Genomic DNA, 23,932 nt, shown 5'->3' with positions numbered 1-23,932 from the left:
TTAATAATTGTTAAGTAAAAAAATAATTAAATTTAGCCAAGTACACTTTATTTATCAACATGTTCAAAAAAAAAATAAGACCGAATAATTTAAAAATTCAATGAATAAACTATCAATTATTCTTTTGCATTATATCAGGGCCATTTTATAATATTTTCTAACTTTTTTCTCTAAAAGAATGAAACATACTTTGAAAAGGTTATGCCAATTGAGTGACGAGATATCTTGAGTTATAATCTTAATATATGGTTTTTATTTTTGTTAACGATAAACGTCATCTCATTAAAACCTAAAAAGAGAAAAAAATCAATATAAGCTTAAAATTAAGACAAAACAAACCTTTGCCTTAAAAAAGAAATTGAAAACAAGACAATAAATGTACAAAATGAATGCAAACACATCGGATTACAAATTAACACTAAAGCAAACAAAACCATCTTAAATCGCCGTGAAATTCTTCAATTGAGTGATTTTTTTATACAAATATTCCAATTTTGATAAAGTGTCAATTATGCTCATTTGTGGGAATTCGACTTAAATATAATGTCCCTCTAAGCTTCTTTATACATGAAAAGTAATTTTATATTCTTCCAGTTTATAATTTGAGTATATTTGATGTTAGGCAAAGTTAAAACATCTTTTAAGAATATAAAGGTTAGACACCAAACTAAAAACTCTTTTATCAATATAACTTTTTAAAGGATTTTGACTTATCAAAATAATTTTTTTAAATTATGGATTCGGTACGGTAAGTACTAAAATTATATATATCTAATTTATAAATTGAAAAATAATTATTTTAATTATTTATGAATAAAAAAAATTAAATTAATTAAAACCAGACCAAAACCCAATTAAATGATAAATTAGAATAATTATTATGATAATTAAGTTCTAATTAATTAAGGATAATGATCAAGAAAATAATAAAATAAGTTGGGATAAATGTTATACTCATTTTATCTCAAATTAATTTCAGAAAAATCAAAGAGATTAAAATAAAAATGTAAGGAAAACATTGTATACATTTTATCCCAAATAAATTATTTATTTAACTAAAAAATATACAAAAATTAAAATAAATTGGCAAAATATACGTCATATTTATTTTAAATATTTTGTACATTTTAAAAATTTTAAATAAAGTTAAAATGGTGAAAGAAAAATCAATTTTAAACAAACCTTAAAATTATATATATATATATATATATATATATATATATATATATATATATATATATATATATAAATAAAACCAGAAGAATCACTATAGTATGAGCCACAACCTTTGAATTTTGAATAGGTGTTGGAATTTCATCCAACGCGTAAGAGCCATCCGCGTCGCCTGTTGCAACTGAACAAAGACGCGCTCGTGAAGCACATTATCAACTAACATGTGCTTCAGCGCCATTAGCCAAAATGTGACGAAACGCTCAACCTCGGACGGGTCGCCAACAGAGCGTCCCACGTCCGATTTTTCGCCCAAAACGACAATGTTTCATGCATGGTTCGTCGTCTTTCTCGCGACGCCGGGAGGATAAGAACAACAACCATCTTTGATTTTTCAAATATGGAACTCTGCAATTTCTCCACCTTTTGACCTCATTAAAAAATTGAAATGATCATTTCCCTTACATCAAGGTGCATCATTGATGCTTAGAACGGTAACTGGTCGGAGAATGGCCAAAAGACCATAATGGTCTTTATGGTCTTTTGACTAAACAGAAGTCACTTGCTTTATAAACCGACCTTAGAATGCTATAAATACCCTCCCTTAATTAATCCGAAGGCAAGAGATCCACCACACTCAAGTACAGATGCAGCCAGGCCCGGCCTGGAGGGGTAGGCAGCCTAGGGCCTAGGACCAAAAAGGGGCCCATTTTTTTATATATGCTAGGTATTAGTAAGGATTTTTAGTTTCTTATTCTTTAATTTTTTTTTATTATGTTAGATTTTTTGGCCCATGGCTCTATAGCCAAATAGAGAAACAAACTAACACTATCAGAACAAAAAATTGAAAACCCTACTGTCTGTCTCACTGTCTGTCTCTCTCAGTCTTTTCTGTTATTCTTGATTGCACTCCTGATACTAGTCATCAGGAACAAATGACTCTACTAGTGAGGTGTGTGAACATATCAGGTACGAAATGTAAAGTTGAAGAATATTTTTTAGAGTTTTTGCAAATTGATGATACCTCTGGATTAGGTATTTTTAACAAACTTATTGCTTCCCTAAAGTCTTTTGATTTAAATGTTAATGATGTTCGTGGTCAAGGATATGATAATGGTTCAAATATGAAAGGAAAACATCAAGGGGTTCAAAAACGGTTACTTGACATTAATCCTAGAGCTTTATACATGCCATGTGCTTGTCATAGTCTTAATCTTACTTTATGTGACTTGGCTAGTTCTTGTGTTACGGCCGTTAGCTTTTTTGGAATTGTACAACGCATATTTGTATTATTTTCTAATTTTATCAAGCGATGGAAAGTTTTACTTGATAATGTTCCTAATATGACTGTAAAGTCTCTATCTAACACTCGATGGGAGGCTCGTGTTAAAAGCATTAAAGCACTCAGATTTCAAGCTCCTCAGGTAAGGAAAGCTTTGCTTGAATTGTATAATATTTGTGATGATGCTAAATCAAAGAGTGAATCTGAAAGTTTGGCATCAATGATTGAAAGTTTTGAATTTAATTTTGGTATGGTTATTTGGTATGAAATCTTGTTTGCTATAAATATGGTTAGTAAGAAAATGCAGTCCTCATCTATGTGTATTGATTCTGCCATTAATCAATTAGAAAGCTTAATTGCATTTTTGAGAAGTTTCGAATAGATGGGTTTGTCTCTAGTTTAATTATTGCAAATGATATTGCATGTGAAATGGACATAGATCCTATTTTTTCGACTAAACGTGTTAAGAAGATCCCTAGACAATATTTTGATGATAATACTTCTAATGTTGAACAACAATCGTCAGAAGAATCTTTTAGGATCAACTATTTTTTAGTATTGGTTGATATGTCTCTTGCATCCCTAAAACATAGGTTTGAACAATTGAATGAGTTTAATGACTTATTTGGGTTCCTTATGAATTCTGGAAAGTTGAAGGCATTGAATGAAAGCAAATTGAAAGAAAAGTGTAGCACATTTTGTAATGTATTTTCTCATGAAGATACATGTGATGTTAATTTGAGTGATTTGTTTTCTGAACTAAAAATACTACAAGTTGCTTTACCTAGTTTGGATATGCCCGCTGCTGAAATTCTTGATTTTGTAATGTCAATAGATTGTTATCATAATGTCTCTATTGTATATCGAATTTTACTAACATTGTCTGTTACGGTAGCTTCTGCTGAAAGAAGTTTTTCTAAGTTAAAATTATTGAAAAATTATCTAAGATCTTCGATGTCTCAAGATAGATTGAATGGACTTGCTATTTTATGTATTGAAAAAGATTTTTTGGAATATATTGATTACGATACAATTATCAATGATTTTGCATCTAAAAATGTAAGAAGAAGTTATTTTCGTTGACAATTTATGTTGCATCTTTGTAGATATTGGAAGGTTATTGAAGATCAACGGTGAAACACAAGTGAAGTTTATGCATAGGGTCCCAATTTCATGCTTTCGCTTAAAGCCTAAAAAATTTCAGGAACGAAACTGGATGCAACCCAAGTCCAGTTTTTGTTGACAGGACCTCTGTAGAGGTCAGTAACAAACAACAAGTATACATAATTACATGCATTAGAGATGGTAAACAAGGGGAAGAAGACGTGCAAAGCTAGTTAGCTGTCACAAAAAAAAGCCTATAATTTACTATTTTTTCTTCTTCTTTTTATTATTTTTTCTTTTTTTTCTAAATATATATATAAACTTATTAAATTTTATATTTATATTTAAATTCTTAATAGAAGTCAAGTTAAAATTTGGAAGGATATTTGAAGAAAATATAAAGTTATTGTTTGAGATATTTTTATTATTATTATATTAAGATGAGATTTAAAAACAATTGTATAAACAGTTTATTTTTTCATATAGATATGAGGAGATAAATATTTTTAGTTTTATAAAAGTTATGTATATTTGAGACAAACAAAATTATTTTTTATTTCACAATTTCTTATGGTTATTAGTTATAAATAGGGCTGCAAATGGGTAAAGTCAATCTCAATTCAGTTTGAGCTTGACTCGATTAAGTATTAGCTCGATTTGAAGTCGAGCTCGAACGAATTTATATATTTGAGCTCAAAAATATTTGACAAACCTTTGATTAAGTATTTATATGATCTTGTGCTCGACTCGAATATTAAATGAGCCGGCTCGAGCTCGACTCAAACTCAGTCAAAGTCAAACTCAAGTCGAAATTTGACCGAGCGGCTCACGAACAGCTTGACTTATTTGCCGCCCTAGTTATAAATATATAACCTACTTATTTATAAATTTAAAAGTGTTAAAAGTTTTTTTTATCTTTTATAAATTATTTTTATGTTATAATACATGAGTTTGTCGTCCTTCGACAATTCTTAATGTGAGGTATACATTCAAAGTAATATAAAAGTTAAAGTTTTATGTGACAAAATTTCAAAGAAGTTATATTAGTTACCTACTTGTTAATGTGACAATTCTAAATTCGATTATCTTAAATTACTTTCTTTTTTCATTTTTTAAAGTCATTTCTAAAGTTTTTCTTTATTTTGTTTTTCAAGCCCACACTAAATAAAATTCCTAAATTCGTCTCTACTCAAGCCCTCAATCAAAAAGTTTCTGAAATCTGTCAATAAAGCATCAAGCTTCTGGATTTCAGAAATTTTGTGTAAAGCCTTAAAACTCAGATTCATGCATCCCCAAAGCTTCTCTAAAACCTAAGGAGTGTTCTTCAACTCTAAGTAAACTTCCAATCATCCTTTAATTCAATTTTCTAGTTTCAAATTAAAATTTGTATATTACCAATTTTACAATTCCGTATACAATCTGGTTGTTGGATTTTTTTATTGGAAAACAATCCTAAAATCATTTACAAGCTTTCTGTTGAAACCAAACCCGATCACTCGATCTAAAACAGAAGACCTCAAATTTGAATTTGGAAAATCTTAAAATCGAATTTTCCGTTCTTGAGCTTTTTGAACAACGACCCATAAAGTTTTTTAACATATTTTTAATGATGTTGGAAACCTATTTGAATTGTTTTTGATCCATCCCTATCATGTTTGATCAAAAACCAAAATTTTCATAAAAAAATGAAAATTTCAGTTCTTGAATTGATCAAAATGAACAATTAGTGTTCATATTTTGGTTTCAATCAATCATATAAATTATAAGGAAACTATTGACGCTCATTACACTTCCTTAAAGCCTAAAAAACAAAATTCCTACTTTGCCTCAAAATTGTTTTGATTGAATGAAACCTCATCCCGATTAAATGATACATCGGGATGGTGTTTAAATTGACCTTGGAAGCTTTGTGAAACTACATGTGACATTGGATCAAAGGATCCATGCCTCAAATCAAAACTGCAAAACCTGCAGTTTTGATATTTTTGAGGACTTGGGAACTTAGCTCGAGTCAAGCTAGGACGGTGTGTTCCTCCTTCTTAGGACCGAGAATTCTCGCACCCAATTGTGATTTCCTACACTCAAGACTGAGGAACCTCCAGACCCGACCGAGGGACCTCCGTACACGACCGAAGGACGTTCGCACCCGACCGAGGATTTGAGCCTCAAGACCGTGAGGCTTTAAGACCCTAACCGAGAATCTCAAATAAGACCGAGAGAGTCCCGACCCCGGGATGAGGGTTTTAGCCCCAGCCGATAAAAATCGCACTTATGACCGATGACACCGGTCCTAGGGTCTGTTTGACTGCAACTTTAATTTTCAAAATTATTTTTGTAATTTTGAAATCCTAAACAATTTTCTAAAAATTTATAAAAATTATAAATATTTCAAAAAAATATTTGTATAAGGGCTCGTTTGGGATTTTTTAAAACCCTAATTAATGCCTTTAAAATTGATGTTTTTCATGTATATTCCTCCATAGTCGTCATCATTAACAAAAACATGTGCATGTTTAGGACCGGAAGAATATTTTGTTAAAATAAAATATTATACAACGAATTTTCAAAAGCCTAGATTTTATGAAGTAGAGACCGTTTTTAAAACGGGTACAGAGGATGAAGCGTGAAAACTCTTTCCCAAGTACCACAAAACTACGAACCAAAACAAAACTTATGTTTTTTTATTATTTTAAACTAAAAATCAATTTGCGACATCAAATAAATAATCATTTAGAGTAATGTTGTATCAGTTTATCTTAAAATAATTAAAATTAAGGCTGAAAATAAATAAATAAATAAATATTTTGAAAACAAATGTTCTATTGATTAAATTTAAAATAGTTAAAATTTGGATAGTTTATAACCTAAAAATAAATAAAATAATAAATGATATAGGCTAAAATAAGTTTATTTTTTTTAATGTATTTTGATGGTTAAAATAAAATAAGAGGAAAAGAGAAAAGCTTCTCGCCAAAGTTGTTTGGCCTAAATCAAACAAGACCTATGCCACATGGATACCAAACACACAATCATCTAGCCAAATGGAAAGAGCTAACGCACAAGCCAATGGACAAGGCACGGATCACCCAATGTCAACAGATCGTCCAACGAGTCCACGCGACAGGCGACCGGCGACCATCTCCTTCTTTGCGACGAACGGATAATGACAGTCTATTTATTTTAAAAACGGTCAATACCTTTCTTCGTCATTTCTCGACCAAACGAGAGAGTTTGAAAAGAGAAATGATAGTAGTAGGCGTGTGATCATTTCCCCTCTCATAACTCGTCTAATTAACTTTAAGTATATAATTCGACTAAACAAGTTGAGAGACATTAATAGAGTTTTTTTCAAAATTCGACCAACTCCGCCACTTGCTTGACTAGTGCCTCCTATAAATAGGATCGTCCGGTGAAGACGAAGAGGACAAGCTCAATCTCAAGTCTTCTCCAACAAAAAAAATTCTTTAAGATTTTCGATTTTTTAAATTTATTTGGAAGAAGCTTCTACACTGGATATTATAGTTCAATCAAAAGTTTCAATAACTTTCTAGGATTTATTTCCAACTCATTGTAAGTTGTTATTTATGTTGAAACTCATATTATGAAGAAAAATCAAATTTTACACAATTGAGTTCATTTGTTTTTCAATACTACATGATTGTTCGATTCTTAATTTGAAATTAATCTTATACTTATTTGTATACTTTTTGTCGAAGCCAATTTGAATCAATAAAACTAAATAAAAACAACACCTGAATTTGATTTTAAAATATTAAAAAAACCCTCGAATTTTAATTTTAAAATATTCAAGACTAAGCTAAATTGGATTCAAGCAATTGATTTTAATTCTAACAAACTTAAGGAATTTTTTTCGTAATTCAGAAGTTGAATTAAGATATAAAATTACAAAAAACAGTCTCCCATTGAAATTCCTCTTTTCCATCAAGTCTCCGGCGAGGCTTCGACAGGTACAATGATTATTGTAAACATATTCTATATGAAGAAATGAAGTTTCCCATGTAAGTAGTTTCGATGTTAGAAGCTTTTAAACGAAAATATATATATATATATATATATATATATATATATATATATAATACCCTTAAATATTTTTAGAACAAAAACCATTCTTATTTTTTTAAAGTCTTGCGCGCTTGAATTTATTTTTAAATATAACTTTTTTAATTGGTATTTCTCAGGTACTATTTTCTACCATGTTCGGTCAAAACTTAATACATGTTTAGAATTTAAAAAAGTAATTAAATAAAGAAAATGTAAAATATAATTTTCTATATAACCAAAATTTTGTGGTGTAGATCGATTTTTTAACACATTGAGGACATTCCACTAATTTTTTTAAGTGTTATCAAACAACGAACCTAAACATTTTAGAGTTTTTCTTGAAAATGCATTTGAAAATTTTTCTTTGAATTTTTTAAAATAAGTGACAACTCTGAAAAATTAAAAGATCTATCATTTAAATTAAAATTTTACGAGATTCTCTTAATTTTACGAGATTCAAGAGAAGAAGAGTGAATTTTTAGATTTAGACTGTTGTAATAAATTTTAAAAATAAATAATAATTTTTAGTAAAAGGAAAAATAGAATTTAAAATAAGACCCGGGCCTATAATATAGGCTTTTAAAAAGGGAAATGATAGAGAACGAGAACTATATGACAAAATTTGTAGAGAAATGAGGTGACATGATTTAAGTGGATTGAAAATCTGACAATTCTCTCTCCTATTAAATTTTCAATTCAGTTAAAATATCACCTTATTTCCTTACAAATTTATGTCATATCTTTTTCGCGCTCTATCATTTCTCTTTTAAAAATTAACTTAAAAAAAGAACTTTACACTAAACATTTGGCTTATTTTTTTAATTATTGACATAACTCAACTTTAAAGAGTTGTTTAATAGAGTAAAAATTTAGATTTAATTCCCACTAAAAAATAATTTAAATAAAAGAACATTTGTGAAATTTTTAAGGTGGTAGAAGAGTTGTGTTATAAGTAATTTAATAGTTGATTGTGGTAAATATAGTTTTGGCTAATTGAGTTTTTTTTTGGCGATATAAAATAACGCTAGCTTTGGACATTTTGTTTGTAAATAGTAACTTTATGGTAAAAATACTTCAATGTTATTAATATATAATGGTAAAATATATTTTTTAAATTAAAAATTAATATTATAATTAATAGATAGTGATGTAAATGATGAAATAAAAATAAAATGATATTTAATTAAGTTTAAATTATCGGTTTGGAGTTGTGCTCCTCTTTTCTCTATTATCGGTTTTTGATATTTTTCTATTTTATCAATGACTACAGTCACTTCTCTTGGATATTATTTATCGAAAATCTGATGTCTTGCCAAGTTTTTTCAAATTTAAGACATTGGTTGAAAATCAATTCAGCACATCTATCAAAGCTCTACAATATAATTAGAGATCCGATATAGGAGTCTCAAATTTTATCTTGAAACTCACGGCATCCAACATCATTTATCATGTGCTTATACAAATAAACAAAACGGTGTTGATGAACGCAAGATTCTCCACCTTGCATAAATGATTTTTACTCTTCTTGCGCATGCTTCTATACCCCTATCTTATTGAGATGATGTTTTTATAAAAAAAAACATGTATCGCATGCTTCCTCAAATGGTAAGCTTTGTCAATCTCCCTTTGAAATTCTTTTTAATCGTCCTCCTAACTATCTATTTCTCAAAACTTTTGGATGCATTTGTTTTCCACTCACTCTCACAAAATGGATCTTCGAAATCTAAAATATATTTGTATTGGCTATAGTCCAAATCACAAAGGCTATCGTTGTCTACACCTTCCTTCCGGTAAAATATATATCTCTCGTAACGTTATATTTGATGAACAAAAATTTCCATTTAAAAATACAACATCATCATCTACCAATCTCTCTACATTATTAGTCTCTCCAACAATGCATTTTCCTTTTTTTGTCATGTTCATCACTTTCAATCTCTCCAAATTTAACATCACAAACCCCAAATCTACCATCTTCCCCAACATCTAAACACATTGCCATCATCAAATTTCAACTATCCATCTTCACCAAACAACTCACCAACATCAAACTCCTATTATCCATCCTCAACAACCAACTCATCTCCAATTAATTCTCCTACTCACATACGTGGAATTTCCACAATTATACATGCTCTTGAATATTCCTCTCCTCATATGATCACACATGCCAAAACTCGTGCTCTTCATAATGCCAACCTCTCCATCATCTCTACATCTCCACCCACATATTTCTTCATTGCCAATAAAAATACTCAATGACGTTCCACAATGACGAGTTTAATGCTCTAATTCAAAATAAGACCCAGTCTTTTGTTCCTCGATCCTTGCAAAATATTGTGGGTTGCAAATGGGTTCTCAAAATGAAACAAAAAGTCAATGGTTCCATTGAACGCCACAAGGTTCGTTTAGTTGCGAATAGATTTCATAAATAAGAAGGCATTAATTATCTTGAAACATTCAACCTAGTTGTGAAACATACTACCATTCGAACCATCCTCTCACTTTTCGTCACTCGTCAATGGCTTATTCATCAACTCGATGTTAGTAATGCATTTTTACATTGAACTCTAGACGAGTAAGTTTTTGTGCTCAACCCCGTGAGTTAACTCATCTTGATTATCTTAACCATGTGTGAAAACTTCACAAAGCACTCTATGGACTCAAGCAAGCTCTTCGTGAATGGTATACTACATTGAAATCCGCTATTCTTTCCATTAGTTTTTAAGAATCCAAAAACGATTATTCTTTATTCATGACCACTCTCTACACAAATTATATCGTTATTTTTTTCTACGTGGATGATAATATATTAATTGGCAATTTTCCTCTCTCAACTTAACCACATCTTTCTCCTCATAAATTTAGGTCCACTACACTATTTTTTTGGGATTGAAGCTCATCAATCTAGCTCCAACATTTTTATCTCTCAATCAAAATATATCCATGACATTCTTATCTGAGCCAATACTAGTGACTCAAAATCTCTTAATACTTCAATCTCTTCCATATCATCTTTATCTCACCATGATGGCGACACTTCCTTAGTCATTTATGTATCGTAGCATTGTAGGTGCTCTCCAATAATTGACGCATACTCGACCTGAATTATAATTTGTTGTCTTTTGTGTATTTCAATTCATGTAGTCTCCTACCACCACTCATTAGTTTGCAATGAAAAGATACTCCGCTATCTTTGTCATACTCCTCATCATGGACTTCTCATTCGTCTGTCACATTCTCTCGATCTATTTTCCTTTTCTAACTTTTATCGGGCTAGTTGTTAACTATCGCTATCTCAAATGTCCCTGCTCAAGAACCTAACAAATCTCCTAGAATTTATGTTAATGTAAGTTCTCTTAAACCTGATCTAGCATTACGTATTTCAATGTGGAAATATTCTTTTAATCAAAGGGATGAAATTAGACGAGCTTATATCAAGATGGGGCCATATCAACCTATTAAGGATAAGTACCCGCCGACCAAATTTGGAAATCAAAATCGACAGTTCCAAAATCATTGGTTTAAGAAATTTACTTGATTAGAATACTCTCCTTTGAAAGATGCTGTTTTTTGTTTCCCGTGTTTCTTGTTTGAACATAAGTAACCCCGAAAACCTAGATTTATAACAGATGAATTCAAATATTGGAAGCGAGTTAATGATGGGGATAAATGCGCTTTTATTATGCATATAGGATGTAATACTTCACCACATAATAGTGCAGTTGAATATCTTGATAATCTAATGAATATCCCTTGTCATATTGACAAAGTACTAAATACATAGTCTTCAGATAAAAAACAAAGGAACAGATTACGTCTTACAACAACTAATGAAAGCATTTGGTGGCTCACTTTACAAACGTGTGCATTGAGAGGGCATGATGAGTCTCCAACTTCTAATAATCGTGGAAATTTTATCGAGATGATAAAATTTATGGGAAAATTGAATGAGAGTATTAGAAACACTATCTTAGAAAAAGCTCCAAAGAATGCAAAGTATACTTCTCCGGATATTCAGAAAGATGTATTGAATGTTATTGTCAACCAAGTGAGAACAAAGATTCGCCAGGAAATTGGGGATGCCAAATTCTTCATTTTAGTTGACGAAGCAAGAGATGCATCTAACAAGGAGCAGATGGCTCTTGTGTTAAGATTTGTGGATATTGATGGGTTTTTACGAGAATGGTTCTTTACCATTGTAAATGTGCATAATACAACCGCTGCAACACTTAAGAAAGAAATATCTGATACTCTTGGTCGTTATGACTTGCATATCCATAACATGAGGGGACAAGGATACGATGGTGCTAGCAATATGCGTCGCTCTTGGAATGGATTACAGGCTCTTTTTTTGAAAGATTGTTCATGTGCATATTATGTACATTGTTTTGCTCATTGGCTTCAACTAGCATTAATTGCGGTTGCCGAAAAGGAGGTATATATTTGGTTATTCTTTTCGAAATTGAATTCCATATGTAATCTTATTGTTGTATCTCATAAACGTCATGCTGAATTATATTCTGCTCAAAGAAATGAAATTGCACATATGGTAGCTACTAGTTAACGTGATACCGGTAGAGTATATAATTAGATTGGAAATTTATTACGGCCAGGGAAGACTCGTTGGAGTTCCAATTTTGACTCACTTTGTAGCATGGTTGATATGTATGGCTCTATGATTACCGTATTAGAAAATATGGTGGATGAGGGGTCTTCTAACTCCATTCGTGGCGAAGCTATTGGTTTGTTGATTGCGATGAAGTTTTTTGATTTCATATTCATTCTACACTTAATGCAAAAGATAATGGGATTAACAAATCTACTTTGACGAACATTACAAGAGAGATCTCTAGATATCTTAAATGCAATGGACCATGTTTAAACTACTAAAACTTTTCTTCATGCTTTGAGAGAGAAAGGGTTTGATATTTTACTCAGTTACGTGGAAGAAGTTTGTGAAAAGTATGACATTGAGATATCTCAGATGGAAGCTCGTTACATATCTAGTAGAAGTCGTTCTTGTCAACAAAAGGATTCGATTACAGTTAAGTACCACTATCAATTTGATGTATTTGTTGCTGCAATAGATTTTAAAATTGAAGAGCTCAATAGTAGATTCAAGGACAAGACAGTCGAACTTCTTAAGCTCAGTGATGCTTTGGAACCTAAAGACAACTTTAAACTTTTTAATGTTAATCACATCTATCAACTTGCTGAGAAATTCTATCATCTAAATTTTGATGCACAAGATTTGCACCACTTGAGAACACAATTGGCTCACTATGAGCTTGACATGCCTATCAATGAAAGATTTTAGAATTTATCAACTATATCTGAATTATGTCGAAGATTAGTTGAGACAAATAAGTCAAAAACCTACAATTTGATTGATAGGTAATTTTATCATTTGTTATAATTTATGAAATATAGCTATATTGTTTACTTATACTAAAATATTTATTTAATTGGCAGGTTGATTCGTCTTGTTTTAACTCTTTCCGTTTCTACGTACAACAACAACGGAACGAGCATTTTCAGCTATAAAGTTTGTGAAAACAATTCTTCGTAACAGGATGGAAGAAGACTTTTTAACAGATTCTATGATCATCTATATTGAACGAGAGTTGTCTGAAAACATTGATAATGATACAATAATTAAAGAATTTTATTCTAAGAAGAATAGAAAGGCACAACTTCAATAATGTGTATGCTAAATGTTTTGAATGTACTGTTTTGTTTCATAATTTTATAAAGTAAATGGTCATGCCTCTTTTATTTTATATGTTTGAATAAATTAATTTATTGTATCAATTACAGGGAAAAAAATAACGGAGCATAGAAAGTTAAATCTGAGGTGCTAGGATTTGGTTTGCGAAAAAAATTAGAGTCAGTCCCAGGTAATTTTTTCATGCAGGCTCCGTCCCTGGATTAAACTAATAAAAATTAACGAATTTTGTGTAAGTGGGTTATTGTGACAACACCAAACATGATATTGAGATTATTGCATGTCTCCTAATTACTTCGTATAGTACTTACTTACCATTATTATTTTGGAATTTTAATTACTTAAACCTTAAGCAACCTATAAACACTAACACTTCAAATATGAGGATAGTTGGATACTTAAATTTTCTTTATTCCATGTTACTTAAAAAAACACATTTCAATTTGTAATCCTAATATTTAATTCAAAACATAGAAGGATTAAGAGATCTAAACCCCACCCGCCCCAACTAATTAGTTAAATAAGAACTAAAACCAATTGTCATACAAGATCAATATCATTCAAATGCCAGTTGAAGGAAATAAAAGAATTGAGATGCCAGTGTGTTCTTTCTTTGGGCATTTGAGATCAATATCATTTGAATTAAGGAAGGAAGATTCATTCCTTCCTTAATTTTTATATATAATGAATTTGTTAAAAATATTATTTTTAACACTACATGGTATATTGAGATATATATTACAAGCTATATACTTTTAATTAGTTTCATGTAGAGGGTATAAGACAGATAACAAGGTTAGCTAATATATGATTGAAATAAGTGTGACATTAAACTAAGATCAAAGTGGTTGGTGGCTCATAATGATAGATAGTCATTGATCTCGATGAGCGACAAAAATAATGGAGGTGCGGGGAATCAAACCCCGTGCCTCTCGCATGCGAAGCGAGCGCTCTACCATATGAGCTACACCCCCATATATTATTTTTGTAATTAAGTTAAATATTAAACAAAATTTAAAATAGTAGTGGTATTATTTATGAAAATGTTGATAAAATGAAGAAATGGTAAGTTCAGTATTTTTAGTTGCCCCACTCTGATTGTATTTGTCTTCAATTTCTTTAGTATTTTATTTTAGAAACTATCTTGAAGTTTCTTTCATATTGAATAAAAAAAATATGCATATTTTTCTCTTGTAAATTGTATATTGATTGACAGGTTGTGTAGGGTTTATTACTTTGCATTGTAATTCAGTGTTTACCTTCAAACTTTACCTATTCGGTCGTGATCTTCACGACTGAATAAGATACTAAATGAAAAGCCATGCATCTAAAAACAAAACCAAAAAGAAAATTATATATTGAAGGAGAAGTGACTGCATGTCGAGCACATGAGAAGATGATCAATCAATTTCTAGGTGTAGCTTTGAAGTGGAGTGGAGGGTAATTAACCCTAGCTAATATTATACTGTAAGTGAAAAGAACATATATATTAATCAATCATATAAGAAAGAGTTAATTAGGTAATGGGATATCACAATCATTTAGTTACAAATGCCCTAATTATAGTATGCTAGATGTGTACCTGTTTTTGATGAACATGATATATAATTATATAATATCATTTCCATTACTAGCTACACACCATCTTACTTCATGGAATTATATATATAATATAGAATACCTTATGATTTTTATGGTATCAAATTAATTACTTGAGAATTTAAAATAGTATTTTTTTTAATATAAAGTTTAGAATTTGTATTACCACAGAATTTTTTTTACTTGAGAATTTAAAATAGTATTATAAGTCAATTGTACATATTTAATTGTTTTTTTTAACTTTTATTTTGATATTGTTTTTTTATTGGTGTGACTTAATAAAAAAAATATTAATAAATAAACTAGAGTGTGACTTAATAAAATTGTCACACTAGTTACAAGGTAACTAATATAATCATTATTATTTTTTTAATTTCAGATATATACAGAGTTAATAAATAAATTTATTTATTTATTGCTTAGCCTAGTACAAATTCTTAAATAGATCCGTTTATAGGGCATTAACTCTAAAGCCTTTCCTTTTCCCTTTGTATCAGACTATTTATAAAAAATTTAAAAATTATCAAAACTAAAAATAGTTTATTTTTATTGGTTTGATTTATGACTTCAATTTTCTAAATAATGATTCATATTGTTAATTGGGTTGGGCTCATAGCTAGTATTGCAGAGAAGGAGCTTATAGAAATGGGCCACGGAAGAACATAATTTAAAACTAAATATTAATACCTATCAAATAAAATTCTTTTCAAATAATTCTGAATAACCCAAAATTCAATTAGGTTAGATTATTCTTCCAAGTTAATGGGTATATGTCAAATTCCTAATTAATACTTTATGATAGTTTTTCTCTTTCTTTTATGACAGAATAAAAAAATGTGTACAAATAATATATTTCCAATTTTGATTTAAAAAAATATTAAAAATCTTATCTTTTATGACATCCTTAATTTAAAGAATTAAAGCTTTTAGGATACAAATAATTCCAATATAATTAACATCATATAAATCATAATCATCTCAAAGATGCAATTATAAGTTGGTTTAATTTAGAAAATTAATTAATCTAATCGATTAACTATACAAGAACAAACAAGCCTTCTCCACCGCTGCCGGCAATCTCCACCGTTGCCGTCGGGCGTCTCCTCATTGCCTACCACCACCAACCAATCCGAACTCTTTCGGAACCGTCACCACCATCTCTCCATTATTGTATGCAACAGTAGCCAGTTCCGGCCGAGTTAAATCCGGCAGCCTGAATCGCCACATATTGAATTCATCCAATCCTCCGGCACGGTTGCCTCCGATCACAAGCTTAGTTATACCAGGATAGATCTCAACGATGTGTGCCATGATTTCGCCGCCGAATTCGTGGGTTTCGACTACGAAACGTAAAGAATTGGAAGTCTCATCGATGAAGATGTCGGCGTCGGAGTTGAAAAGAAGTTCGATGACCTTGGAGAATATGTGGGGAAGTCGCCGAGTTTCTTTTGTTGGATGTAATCGAATCGGGTGGAAACGAAATCTTTGGGAGCCGGATGAATCCTCATGGTTTATCAATTAGGAAGGAGAATCTGCAATTGGGTGGGTATATTATGAAAGATCCAAAGAATGAAAGAACGTAGTAAGTATATTCTTAGCTTAGAGAAAAGGAGAAAAGACGGAACTGATAGATGTTGTTTAGCGAAGAAGATGAAGATGACATTATCCAAGTGAGCAAGGCAAGGAGAATTGTTTTAGAAATTCATTACATCATTAAAATATTAAATTATATTATATATTTAGATAATTAAGTTTCTTATAAAATATATATATATATATATATATATATATATATATATATATATATAAACATAAACATAAACATAAACACAATTTTCTCAAATAAATGATAATCGCACCACAATGTACGACTTGTTATAGTAAATGGGTCAGATAGTTAATTTAGAGTTTATGCACCATAAAATTTGAAATCGATTAAATTAAAGAAAATAAAATTTTGAATTATATTTATCATATAAATATTATTATCATTTTAAATGATGAAATAATTTTTTTTAAATAAATTTTAAATATTATTTGCACATTAATTTTGTGCTATTAAATATAAATAAATAATTAAAATATATTATTTTTAGTTGGTAGAAAAAATTTCATAAAAGTTTATATATTAAGACATGCAAGAATATAATATATAAGATTATTTTATAATTGATGACGCACGCGATGTATATCATTTATTTTTAAAAAGAAATAAATTTAAAAAAAAAATATGTACTACAAAAAAAAAAGAAACAAAAAAAAAGAAAAAAAAGAAAAAAGGTGAATGATGCGATTCAATTCCCTTGAAAAAAGGCTTAAATTTAAGTAGGTCATGATGTTAAAAAAATATTTTTGTAAATAAATTCATATTTAAAAATAATAATAATAATTTTCACCATCTAAAACATACAAAAAAAAACAAGTACTTAATCAAATTTACTCTTAAAAAAATTGATAGGAATAAGTAACCAAAAAGAAAGATAATCTCAAAGCTTGGCCACATCCACTTCTTTCTATTTTAGTAATAAAAAAATTGAACATCACTATCAGTTAAGAGTCATCTAAGATAAGATTATCCTAATCTAATCTAATTATTTATTTATTTATTTCATATGGGTCCATATTTTTCTATTCTAATAATGTTTCAATTGAATGAGTTTAATATGTGGGTGATTCCTCATTTTTTTGGTTGAGTTTGTGTCAATTAACTAGAAATGGGGTCTGTTTGTTTTTTAAATTGTTATGTCCATAGGAAGGGCCTGTCTTTAGCTAGTCTTACCCTTTGTCTGGGCCTAAATGGGACAATGATATGAGTTATGACACTAGAGTGAATCACAAGAAAAAATATAATTTTTTTTTTGAGTCTCCACATTGGACCCATTATTTTTTGTTTACAGGTCATTGTAGTATAAATAAATTAAGATTTGATTATACATAAAAACATTATAAGATTGTTTTACTAATCTCTTTTGAAAATAAACTTGAGTTGAAAAAAAAAAAAAATTCCCTCCACCCAAAAAAAAAAGAAGGTTGGGTTATCTAAAGATCACTTTCGGGTGTCATAATCTTGTTTGCCATAATGGGCTACCACCAGACCAAAGGACTCATTTTCTTTGATAAAGGTCTCTCTCGTCCAATCCATTTCCTAGCTAGATTTTTACTCACCATTTTTGTATTCTTTTCAATTTAGGAATAGGTCACCCCTATTCCTTTTCTCTTCTTCATGTTGCTATCCATCTTGCTTCCTTTACAATTCTCATTTTTCAATACAATTATACCTTTTCAAGAAGAAAAAGAAAGGAAATTGGAGAAGAAAGAAAAACACTTATAATGTGAACTCTTTGACAATTGTTAAATAGTGTAACTCAAGCTTCTCGTAAGAACTTTAAAGTGAGATATCTCGACAATGTTGATTGCATCATGATTGTGTACATACTTGGAACGTGTTAGAAAGTATTTGTTACCTTGACAAGTTAGATTTTGTGTTAATTCCTTTTTATCCATAATCATGTGATGTTTTTCTAGCTACTAGCTATAACAAATTATGTTTAACTAAATTTATTTCAAATAGAAAAAAATTATAGATTTAGAATGTTATAACTTATGCCCAATAAAAAAAATCTTAGTATTATGAACAAACAAATAAAATTAAACTTACCGTTGTTAAATTTATTCTGATATATATATTTTAAATAATCAGAATAATAGACGTCGAAAAAAATCATTTAAATAACATAATAAAACTGATAAAGAAAACCCAAAAGAAACAATGTAACAACTTAAAAGAAAACAAAACAAAAATTTGAACAAAATTAATGGAATTCTCCCCCAATACGTCGTGATAATATCATTGTGAATAATTCACATTGACCGACTATAATTATTGAACGTTCTTCAGTTTCTTTATAATTTAATGGTCCGCCAAAATATAACTGAATTGAAAGGCTAATGCATAATACGTGTTAATCTCATCGCCTCATATCACGCATCTCAACACCCACTAATGGATCCCAATATATTCCATTGAATCTCGGTTAATAAAATACTTATCGGAGTTTAATAAACAAAAAATCTTTATTGTTTCACAATGTAGGATTAAAGATCGTGTATGATTAAAGATGAGGTAAGGATTAGAGTCAAATCAACCTTCCCTCTCATTTTATGATAAGATAGGAAATTATATCTTCAATATTGTTTGGCTAGCCTATTTCTTTTCTAACTCCATTTGTTCCCTCTCATCTTAGGATAAGATTGGAAATTAAATTTTCAATATTGTTTGGCTAGTCCATTTCTTTTCTAACTCAATTCAACAAATTCGGATTCAATAGATCTTCAGCCAGCAGGAGTCACATAAACTAGAGGGTTTTGTTGAGAATAAAAAATGAGATATTTGATTACAATGTAAGACCTTATCACTTGAAGTACCCTAATAATACTTTTATGATTCTAATCTACTACGAAATCTGATACTGCCTTTTAAAAACACCCTTGATCAAACATCTTTTCTATCGAAGTTTCCTTGTATAACTGAGTCAAAAAGCCTTTGGAACTCAATTGCGAACCTTTTTTGCAACACCATAAATCTTGTGGGAACATCACCCACTTGAAAGTGCAATCGAGTTTGGAGAGGTCAAAGGTCATCTTTAATGTTTTCAATTGACTCTTTTTAATCACAATTTTACAACCTTCACAAAAAATATGAACCACTCAAATGATTTTTTATCCTTTCAAATATAAAGAAAGTGAACCACCCACAGACCATTCAGTCTACTTTTAAATTTGTTTCATTTATTGCTCAATTATTTCGTACTAATGAAATGCAATTTTGAAGCATAATATTTTAGTAATTAGCTAGGGCAAGGCAATACTTCTGTGGCAAAGATGTTTATTCAACAAAAAAACAGAAGTATTGTGGAAGTCATAAAAAATATCTACTTATTAGGAAATAGTTAATTATGCTTAAGAGAGTGACTTCAAAATTTGGACGTTTCGCCATGGCCAAACCAGATTTTATTTCAAAGTCTAAATCAATGCATCATATTCAATATAATTACTCTAACCAAAGTAGGGAAAATGGACAGAGAGAGAAGATAAGGCAATATAATAATAATTATTATAATAATAATAATATTAATCCAGAGAAGACAGATAGTGAAACGCATAATTGAAAAAGACCATGATAATAATGATGACGGCCATGGCTAGTGAAAAACAAATACCAACAATAATATTCTTCAATCATTCACCTTCTTCTTCTTCACAGAGATAACAGTACTGAAAGCCAAAATAAGGCTTTGCAAAGCCGAACCCAGATGGGTTTGATCGTCTTTTACACAAAACTTAAGTATAAAAATTAAAGCCTCTGAGAAGAGAGGTTAGGACAGACAGAACAACAATAATAATCTCATGCCAAAAAAGAGAATTAGATATAGATAGAGATAGAGAAATAGAAACAGATGATGGGTTTCTAAAAAGAACTTCCAAACTCCACATTCTCATCATCAAAGATCGTGTCTTGGCAACTGCACGAGCCTTTCTCACCTCTGCAAGAAAAAAGGAAGAAATTGGTGGGTGGGTGATGAATGAAAATCAAATCAGATTGCAGAAAATGAAAAAATGAAAAAAACTAACCGATTCAGACAACATTGTTGGTCCCTTTTCGATCCAACTACATTAGGACAGCTCTCCACAATGCAGTTATCAAAGATATGAGTGGTTCTTGGATTAGGTCCATGAGTGATGACACAAGTATAATCCTCTGATAATTCCATCTCACTAAAAGATGGATATCTTGAAAGAGTCTTAGGAGAGTTGACTGATAAAGGGCTCATTGAAAAATCTCGGTTACTCTTGATCCCAAAATCAGCAGGAGATTTTGGTGATTGACTAGGAGAAACAGCAAGAAGTGGAATTTGAATCTTAAGCTTTGATCCAAACAGGATCTTACCGGTACTACTTGATTTTGGAGAAGAAATGTTTTCAGAATTCTTCTCATCGGCTATCAAGTCATCAAGAACGAGACCAATCCCTCTAGTACCGAATTCTTCCCAAGATTGTTTATTTACAGGAGAATTCTTCGGGAGTTTAACAGAGAGGGTACTGAAAATAGTACCAAATGATGGGTTTGAAGAAGAGTTTGAGAATGGTTTTGTATCGAGAATTGAAACTGGACTCATTGTTTCAGTATCTGATAAACTCCTTGTTAGAAACCCATTGAAAAACCTCGGTGATCCAGAGAATGACGAAACAGATTTGGTGAAATGAATTTGGGAGAGTGAGTTATGATGGTCTGCCATTTCTTCCCTAGTCTAATTCTCAAACCCAAGAAACAAAAACCCAAAAAAAGCAAAACTTTCTGCAGCAGCAAATCAAAGATCACAAAAATACCAACATTCAGTTTTTAACAATACCCAATAGAAACACAACTAACCTTGATGACCCAAAATAAAATAATATCAAACGTCAGCTTTTAGATCCTCTGGAGTTTGAGAGAGCAGGTGACCAATTAACTGCAAAACCTAATACCAAATGCTCACCAATTTTCCACTTGGAAAAGAGATGCTATCGAAGGACCTGCCAAATTTCTGAAGCCTCCATGTTTCGTGGTTTTCCGGATCTTCCTATCTTGAGCTTTACTCTCTCAACATAAAGGCCAAGAAGAAGAAGATGGTTTCTGAGAAATCAGGCTACTAAGCTTCATGTAGGCATATAAACAAACAGTTGGTGTGCAAACCAGAAAGGCTTACGTTTGATTGTACTACTGCTAATGGAGTTTTGGGTTTTGATTGCTGGGGATTTTTCAGGTTTGGCTGATTATCTCAGTATTTCAGTCTGAAAATTGGCCACAAATGATCAATGGATACGAAAGAGAGAGAAAGAGGATGAAAAAAAAGAAGAGATTATAGGGAGGGGACCATGTTAGTGTCGTTTTAAAGAAGGCCACTTTGGTTGCGTGTGCGTGAGAATCAGCAAAATAGTTCAATTTTGACAAAATAATAACACCATTTAAGGGATTGTTTTGATTTTAATTAACATCATTTATTATATAATCTATTCACATTTAAGAGTTGTTTAATTATGAGATTTTTTTTTAAAGAGTGGACCAATTGAGAAGTTTGATAAATTCAACTTCATTTAATTTTTGGGTTGTTTAGTGAAATTTGTTAGGGTCAAAAGGTAAAATTGGGGTAATTATTGAGATTAATTAGAATTTCGGATCTCCTTTTCAAACATTATATAAGGCTTTTTATTGTTAAAATTATACAAAATTGAGATCTTGTTTTATCAATTTCAAAATTGTTAATTTATTATCTAAACGACATTTATTAATAAATAAATAATTTATCAATGTCACCAATTAACTGATAAATTTCAGCAAATTGAACTTTAGGAGTTTGACCATCGATTCTGTTTGTTGAGATTCAGTTGTTAAATTAGTGACATTAATCTTTTATTAATAAAAACTAATAAGTTTTTAATATTTTATTTCAGCCAATTGAACTTCAGGAGTTTGAGTATTAATTCTTTAAAATTCTATAATTTATTAGTTGAGATTCACTTATTAAATTAATGATATTGAATTTTTATTTGTTTATTTATAAAAATTAATAAAGTTAATGGCATTTTAAACCGTTAAGATAAAATCTTGTTTTTATATAACTTTAACTCCTAAGAAGTTCCAAATTTTGAAATTTTGTTAGAGTGGTTCGAAATTTCAATTGACTCTAAGTAAATAGTCCTAATTTGACTAATTTTGTATTGATGTATTTTTATTATCCCAAATTGCACATAGTCCAAGTTTCAAACATTTTTTTTATTTTGTTTTCATAAAAATAATTTTCTTTTTAAATTATTCTATAGGAAAACTTGAATCCATAATTTCAAATTGAGATAAATTATTTGTGTTGTGACTATGTGCACATTATATAGGCATATAATAATAAGAATGTCTACATAAAGTATACAAGTTATGTGATGTCATCTAATCTAGTTGTTTGGTTTCCAATCTCACCTGATATCCTATTAAAAGAACTATTAAATAAATAAATAAAACTTAATATAATTATTTTTATGTAATTTGAGTATATAAATTGAAAAGTAAAAATTGACTAAAACTTCTTTGAATTCATCTTTATGATATAATATAATTCAAATTGTAATAATTTGTTTTAAAATTTAAAGCTTATACTCAGTTTGGATAATTCATTAGCATATTATTGAAAAAAGTGACTTATGACTTAGGCTCAATTATCATGAAAACTCTAGTTTAATAAATGAATTGTTAAGTTAGTCAAGAATTAATTGATATAGCACGGAATTTATGAAATTTAGAATATATTTAAATGGCCAGTTAATTGTGGTGACCTAGTTGAATTATTGAATAAATAATTTTAATATATTCAATAATTCTTTTAACAAAACCTAAAAAAAATGTTATAAACAAATAAGAAAGAAAAAACAAGTTTAAAAGCTCATTTTCTTTCTTTAAATTGCTTATATAATTTCCTTCAACTTGGAAGGTTGTTTTGATTTCATACTTGTAGAGTCTTTGATTTAAATTTTGTTGGAATTTTTATTCTAAACTAGCATGTATTCCGTGCATTTGCACGAGTAATAATATAAAATACCGTGAAAAAAATTTTACGATAAAATTTTTATGGACGGGTCAACCCACAATTCGACCCAAGTATCAATTTACTCTTACATATATCCAAATTAACCACAGTTCTCGACCCGGCAATCCGGACACTTTAAAAATTAAGCATCGTTATATATATATATATATAGATTAGTTAGTTAAAAAGTTGAACTTATATTGTTAAAATGTCACGCGTTTATCAAAATTTGGGTTGAATTTAAAATATAAAGTGTTATTAGCCTAGTTGGTTAAAAGGTTGTACTTGTTTTGTTAGGTTGCAAATTCGAACCATACCTATAGGATTTTTAATTTTATTTTTAACCGTTTTAAGTTTATGAATGGGTCAACC

General features: G+C 29.9%; 2 protein-coding genes and 1 non-coding gene across 3 annotated transcripts; 1 reads left to right on the top strand and 2 right to left on the bottom strand.

The window, feature by feature from the left end:
• The first annotated feature begins 11,555 nt into the window (after positions 1–11,555).
• LOC124911612 (zinc finger MYM-type protein 1-like) lies at positions 11,556–12,938 on the top strand. Its single transcript, XM_047452119.1, has 2 exons — positions 11,556–12,056; positions 12,606–12,938. The coding sequence occupies exons 1-2, from the start codon at positions 11,556–11,558 to the stop codon at positions 12,936–12,938; spliced, it is 834 nt and encodes a 277-aa protein (XP_047308075.1).
• A 1,309-nt stretch (positions 12,939–14,247) lies between these two features.
• Positions 14,248–14,320, bottom strand: TRNAA-CGC. Its single transcript has one exon. It is a non-coding gene; the product is annotated as a tRNA-Ala (tRNA).
• A 5,725-nt stretch (positions 14,321–20,045) lies between these two features.
• LOC124920203 (FCS-Like Zinc finger 8-like) lies at positions 20,046–21,838 on the bottom strand. The gene is made up of 3 exons (XM_047460639.1): positions 21,376–21,838; positions 20,577–21,300; positions 20,046–20,488 (listed from the first exon to the last, which is right to left on the bottom strand). The coding sequence occupies exons 2-3, from the start codon at positions 21,239–21,241 to the stop codon at positions 20,413–20,415; spliced, it is 741 nt and encodes a 246-aa protein (XP_047316595.1). The 5' UTR covers positions 21,242–21,300; positions 21,376–21,838; the 3' UTR covers positions 20,046–20,412.
• Positions 21,839–23,932: the final 2,094 nt, after the last annotated feature.

Source organism: Impatiens glandulifera, chromosome 1 (assembly GCF_907164915.1).
Source record: "Impatiens glandulifera chromosome 1, dImpGla2.1, whole genome shotgun sequence".
NCBI classification, from domain to species: Eukaryota; Viridiplantae; Streptophyta; class Magnoliopsida; order Ericales; family Balsaminaceae; genus Impatiens; species Impatiens glandulifera.
This window is presented reverse-complemented; position numbering and strand designations above follow the sequence as displayed.